The sequence below is a fragment of the Atta colombica genome, unplaced genomic scaffold, assembly GCF_001594045.1.
Source record: "Atta colombica isolate Treedump-2 unplaced genomic scaffold, Acol1.0 scaffold125, whole genome shotgun sequence".
Classification (NCBI taxonomy): domain Eukaryota; kingdom Metazoa; phylum Arthropoda; class Insecta; order Hymenoptera; family Formicidae; genus Atta; species Atta colombica.
The window spans coordinates 3,673,557-3,680,262 of record NW_017259212.1 but is presented as its reverse complement, the minus strand read 5'-3'; the positions used below and the strand labels follow the sequence as shown (position 1 = coordinate 3,680,262).

At 29.3% G+C, this 6,706-nt stretch overlaps 2 protein-coding genes across 4 annotated transcripts in view; one reads left to right on the top strand and one right to left on the bottom strand.

The window, feature by feature from the left end:
- Window positions 1-3,999: 3,999 nt before the first annotated feature.
- On the bottom strand, window positions 4,000-5,992 carry LOC108694797 (RCC1 domain-containing protein 1). 3 transcript variants are annotated; one of them, XM_018204462.1, is made up of 7 exons: window positions 5,789-5,992; window positions 5,245-5,487; window positions 4,972-5,162; window positions 4,763-4,892; window positions 4,559-4,685; window positions 4,315-4,489; window positions 4,000-4,222 (listed from the first exon to the last, which is right to left on the bottom strand). In XM_018204462.1, the coding sequence occupies exons 1-7, from the start codon at window positions 5,851-5,853 to the stop codon at window positions 4,047-4,049; spliced, it is 1,107 nt and encodes a 368-aa protein (XP_018059951.1). In that variant the 5' UTR covers window positions 5,854-5,992; the 3' UTR covers window positions 4,000-4,046. The 3 variants fall into 3 exon arrangements, with proteins under 3 accessions (XP_018059951.1, XP_018059954.1, XP_018059953.1); XM_018204465.1 differs by having other exon boundaries at window positions 5,841-5,920; XM_018204464.1 differs by having other exon boundaries at window positions 5,828-5,908.
- Window positions 5,960-6,706, top strand: part of LOC108694798 (ADP-ribosylation factor-like protein 3) — a 3,299-nt gene continuing 2,552 nt past the window's right edge. The window contains exon 1 of the mRNA XM_018204466.1: window positions 5,960-6,037. Within this exon, the coding sequence (XP_018059955.1) occupies window positions 6,035-6,037 (3 nt within the window). The 5' untranslated portion in view covers window positions 5,960-6,034. The remainder of the gene's footprint in view (window positions 6,038-6,706) is intronic.

The following is a 6,706-nucleotide window of genomic DNA, read 5'->3' as shown; positions in this document are numbered from 1 at the left end:
TATATATATATATATAACAAATGTAAATGACTGAGAAAATATATTAATATTTGTAATAAGTAACAAAAGAAATAAGGATTTGTCTGATGTAAAGTATAAATTGTACATTTTTATTAAGAACACTATTTTTCTTATAACGATGATTAAGATTTTGTTAATGTTTTTAACATCCGTGTGTGTGTGTGTATCTGTTCTTTAAAATATTGCACTTATTTGTCGAAATAACTTGCAATATTTTACAAGAAACAGAATTTCGCGAGATCTCTAATTCTCTTAGGAAACTTGACGCGCAGTGAACGAAGTCATGATATTTGCGATCGTAATTGTCATCGACATTCATGTACATATATTCTTTTCCTTATTTTTATTTTAATTCAGCATTAATTAATTCCATTAACCGCGTCTGTATACGATTATCTCTCCGCTACCCTCCGACCATCCTAGTTCTTCAAATCCCTCCTCTTCGTACCTTTCTCTCTATCCCTCTTACTCTCACGTGTCTCCGGATAATTTTCATGACTCGGAAAGAGCGGGGGGGGGGAGGGGGAAGACGTAATAAAACTATCAAAAATGAAAGAAAACGAGGAATGCGAGGTAAAATGGGGGTAGAATGATCTAATAAAGAGAAAATCAGAGAGCGTATTATTATGGGATAAAAAGAAAATAGGCGAACCAAATGAGATGAAAGAGAAGAAGAAATCACGGAACAATAGACAAATGAGAAAAATAGTTGTAAAAGCCACACACGTAAGAACGCGTACACGTACACATACACATAGACACAAAAAGAAACACAAATGTACTAAGTAAGTTCATACTGCGTATTGCCTTTCTGACTTCGGTGTGAAAATATATAAATAAAAAAAAGTCAGTCGCGCCGGGGCACGCGTATGTTCGCGCATACATATTATATATTATAGTTATTAGCGTTCGACGAGAAAGACGAGGACTAGCTGCTTCCGCTTCTTCCTGCCAGCCTACATTGTACCTTCCTCTTACATTTGCTTCAATTCGATCCTTTCATTGAGAACTCTTCAACGGATAAAAGAAACACTTTACAAGAGGAGATTGGCGACTTCCGTCTTTACGTCCGATCGAAGTCGCATCACTTTCTTTTCTCTTATTTACGAGTTCTCTTAAAATTTGTAAAAAAATTGCTGTATTTCCGGTTGATTAATCCTGCTTGTTTATCCCGGAGTAGGCGGACGCGGAAGCAGCGGACGGCAGTAGTTTCGTCGCGAAAACTTTTTTCACGGTTCCGTAAGAAAAAGTCCCACGCCGAAGTCCGCGCGTCCCCGCCGACTGTGTCTGTTTCATGTTTTTCAATATTTGTAATTTATCGATAAAATTATAAAAGATATCGATACATAACAATCTAAAGTGTGCGCTACTCTACATAATAATATTATATATAAAAAGTATAAAAGTATACATTATATATATATTATATATATATACATATATATTATATATGAAAAGTATAATATATATATATTATACATACATTGGGATTGGTGAGAATATACGGTTTTTTCGCTTTGGAGTGTTATTTTCTGAAAATATTGAACAAAATATGGAAAAAAAATTAATAAAACCAATGAGTAAAAACAAAACAAATGTGATTTTTTTTATTCTCACCCGATGTACGACACATCGTCGGCGACAGGCAATTCTCTGTTGGATTTTGCGATTACATTCATATCGCGTGAGCGCACAAGTGTGAATATCTGATGCAAATAACTTTATATGACGCGTAATATTTTGCTTTCAATTCATAATACATGAAATCGTCCGATATATTAGATTCTGAAAATAATTCAGAATTCGAAGGAGAACACAATGAATTCGTTCACAAGGAGAATGAGGTTGGTTAATATATAATACTTTTAATAATTAATATTACTTCAAATGTTCAATTTTAATAAATAATGGATTTAAATAATGTCTTATTAACTTCTTAAAATTAATATATGAACAAATTTAAATTGCTAATTTTAATATGTAACTGATCTGTAATTATTTTTAATTTATACGTATTGAACATTTTAATTATTAATGACAATGTTACTATAATAATTTTGTTTTTCCATTCGATATTTATTGAAAAAATACAGATATTCGAAAAAATTATATATATGCCGACTCTTCCGAGCACTTTTAATAGTCTCGTTAAGAAGACAGTGAAGCTTGAAACGGATGAACCTCGATGTGTTATCGAGTCGGTAAAATTTTAGATACAAAAATTATTTAAATTTTATAAAATCTGAAATTGTGAGATATTGAATATTTAATCTGTACAGATTGCTAGGCGATCTTTTAGGAGTTAAAAATTACGAAATTAACAAAGCTGCTTTCTGGTTTTTGGATATAGTAGCTCTTCAAGTTTTACGTTACAAAAATTGCCTAGATGATCATTATAGAAGTATATTAATTAGCTGGTTGGCTGGCGAAATGAAATTAATTCGAGGTGATTTTATCAATTCATGTCAAATAAAATACTTTTTACAGAGAGAATATTTAGAAAGAGATATAATATTCTTACATAAACATAAATTAAAATGAAGATTTTAGTATTTGAACCTATATATAATTAAATAACAGAATTTCGATACAATGGCATAATAATAATTAGTGAAATTATATCTTTTAGAGACACAGAATATTTTTACAGATAAACAACTACTTCGCGAAAATTTTTTTAAGGAAATGAGAATATTATTTCTCTATGTTGCTAAAAAATTATCTGATGGCGATCCATTGCCGCATTGGGAGTTACTCATGGATGCATATTCTGAAATTATGGCACAAAATTCTACTTCTGATTGGTCTACCGACAAAATGGAATATTTAAGTACAAATAAATCATCAGAAAAGGAATTAATGGCAGAAGATGAATATGCTTTCCAAGAAAACAAACTTATTTTTGTTGGAAAAGACTTGAAAAATCATAATAATGGAAATAGGTAAATCGAAGAAAGCATAATTTATTATTACTGTGAGTCACACAACAATACATTATTTTATTATGCGTATGGTTTTTTAAAACTACATCAAATAAAGATTCTTATTTCAGTGTTACAAACAATCTGGAAGAGGAATCGCCGAAAAACTTCAAGACTATGTTAACTACAGAGAATTCGCGAACAGATACAATCACAAATGAAAACACAGTTCAATCTTCTAATTTAATGAATCCAAGCGACATTCTGGATGTAATTGTTGAAGCGACATACAACATGTACGTATAAAAACATACGATATATTATTTTGAATATTTTTTAACATTTCGAAGAAAAATAATATGCATAATATAAGAGTTATCGTCGCATCTTATTTTTTTAAACAGGTATGCTAATGAATTACGATATGCCCTTATATATGCAGCTTTTGTAAAACCAATACAGATGCAAATGTTTCTTATGCCCCATGCTTATCAAATACAACGTCAAATTAAACTTGCGCTTTCTGGAAAATCATTTGACGTACAGCTTCGTGAACGATTAGAAGAGGTTGCTCGTGAATCAATAATTAACAATGGTACAAAATTAAAATAGAAATAGTATAATAAAATAATTATAGATTTAATTATTCATACATGTATTCAATATAATGCAGTACTATATTTATCTCTATTAATGTTTATATAATGTTTATATAATGTTTATATAATCGTATCTATATTGTCTATTTTTTATACTTTATTATAATTATAAGAATGTATTTATTTTTTATTTTATCATATGGTCATGTAATGATTTGTCCACAGTGATAATTGAAAATTAATAATTTTTTGTTTTCAGAAAATAAAATAACTGATGACATGAGAAAAGATCAAATGATCGAAGATTTCAAGATTCCTCCAACACCACCGCCTTCATTAAATGAAGAAGAAATATTAGCTAATAATTGTCGATTTATTCTACCATTGATAGAAGCGAACGAAGCGATACAGATCTTCGAAATGCATACAAGGAGTATGTAATATAATAAATATGAATATAAGATTGAAGAATATATTATTTCGTCTAACAATTTAAAGTACAATGTTATTCTGTGATTATCGCCGTGCCCCATTCATGACACTTGAATTTTTTCACTGTTTCAGAATTTAGTGAAAAATAAATGTCCAATTTGACAAAATTATATGGATTTTCCAAATTTCGTTGAAGTTTTCCTAGTTGACCGTACTTATTAGTGCCGCAGCCCCAAAAAAAGCCATCATCTGAAAAAACGAAGATTATTTTTCTTCTATAAAATATAATGTTTATTTTTTTATTAAGACTACTGAATCTATGAAAAGAAGATTCATTTTACCTGTTAAGCATATAGTAAATGAATTTCCACACTCGACTTTTTTAACATTGATTTCTATATTCTCTTCTCTGTCATTTTTAAAATCTACTAAAGTTGGAACGGCGTAAACTTTTTTGTCTTTATTTTCAATTCCTAATTCTCCATTTGAATTCCATCCCCAAGTATAAAGATCACCCTGTTATGTTAAGTTTCATTTACAAATCATATAATGATAGATGTAATTTACTAATTTTTATGTACTGACCTGGTCAGTGACTACGGCGGTATGCCAACCACCTGCTGATATTTGTACAACTTTGAGACCTGCTAGAGCTTCAATAAGCTTTGGATTATCACAATTTTCTAACTCATTGTGCCCTAATTGGCCACGTCTATCATGTAAATTATAATAATTATACGACATAAAAATTTCCTAAGAATAATTTCGTGTTTCTCTAATATTACATACATTCCCATCCCCATTGAGTATACATCGCCATTCTCTGCTAGTAAAATAGTATGATCAAAACCACAGGCAAGATCAACAAATTTGATTCTCTTTGGTATCTCAACCAAAAGTGGAGCATTAAATACGCGTCCTTAGAAAATAAAATATTTTTTGTAAAATTATATTTAATAACAGTGTAATGCTTAAGCTGAGAATTTTTTATTGCACACCTAAATTGGTTAAAATTACTGTACACCCTGCTTGTGATAGTTTAATAACGTATTCAACTTGTATGTTGTCATTGTTAGGAATAAAAGGTGTTACTTTTTGCCAAGTATCATCATATATTTTATATTTCCAGATTTCATTGCGTGTGGACAAAACAATTACACTATCCCTACCAGGAATAGCCAATTTACAACTAAAAGAAGTCATATTTTAATAAGGTAAAAAGTAAAATAAAATTTTTAGTAAAGAAAAAAATATCGTATTTTGTCTATTGCCTTCCTGATGATTCTTCTGGAATTTGCATTAAACGTGGCCTGTTTTTTTCATCTTCTTCACTAATTTTACCAGTGATATATAATTTCGTATTTTGCCACAGAAGAAAATAATTCCAACCAATCTCAATGTCTGTGATTTCAGGAAATGGAATCTGAGTCAAATGCGATATTGATGTGACAATCCCATCCTGATTGGAAAAGAGTGGACTGGCATTTAAGCCAGTATAATATACCGGCATGTCTCTGTAAATAATAAAAATACAATAGAGTAATATAACTATAAGAGTAATTTAATTATTTCCATTATTTCATTATTATAAATACTTTATTAACAGTTTTTTTTTATTATTACGAGAATTCCATAATTATTCTGTTAAATTTAAATGATTCATAAAATTATCTAAATTATATTTGATATTTCAATAATAAGTGATCTCATTATTCAGGCATGATTTAAAAAATTAAGATATTTTTCATAGAAAAAAAAAATTAAATTATTTAAATAAAATATGTAGATAAAACAGAAATGTATTTATTTATCTACTGTCGTTCACAGAAGCAATACGAAAAGATATCAGCGCACGTGGTAACCGAACTGTAATTTCTCATCTAACGGTATCAGTGCACTGATCAGCTCATAACATCAGTCATATGCAGATGTCACCATTTTCCTTGGATACCAGGAAACCAACACAACATTTTCATATAACGTAATGGAAATCGCCGAAATAACGCAGTAGATCGTTAACGCATCTTCGTCCTAGAACCTGAAATATATATCATCAAGAAGATGGTAAAAATCACGTGAATTAAATGCAAATGCACAATATTATGCACTCTTTTTTTTCCCCGCCATCACCCGATACACTTTTAAATGCATGAAGTAATCGAAACATAACCTGCGAAAATTTTATTGCAGTATATTAAGTTTATATTACACGCTTTAAGTTTCTATTAACAAGTTCTACATAAAAAATTAAGAATTGTAAAACATCTCATTAAATAAAGTAAATAGTTTTTAATCAGTTTTTATTGTATACAAAAATTCACTTTCTGTGCACTATGTTCCTCTCTCCGTATATATACACTCGAGATGACGTTGCGAATGCGGGCTGGTTATATCCTCGTCGTCATAACTTGCATACATTCGACTAGGAGAAGGGAATTATCTTCTTAAAATTGTACATTCTGTTTGCGAACGAAATTCAACATATTTCTATATCTATTTAACTTTTCATATACAATATTGTAATCAATTACAAATTATTGACATATACACGATGTAATTGCAAGTTTTTGCAAAGTCATTAATTTCTATTAATAACTGCAATAACAAAATAAAATAAATTATAAACAAAATAATATAAATTATAAACTTGAATAATTTGATAAAAAAAACAAAGTTATTTAGTTTCTGAAATAAATTTCAAATTAAAATTTCTAAATTTTTACTAAAATTACA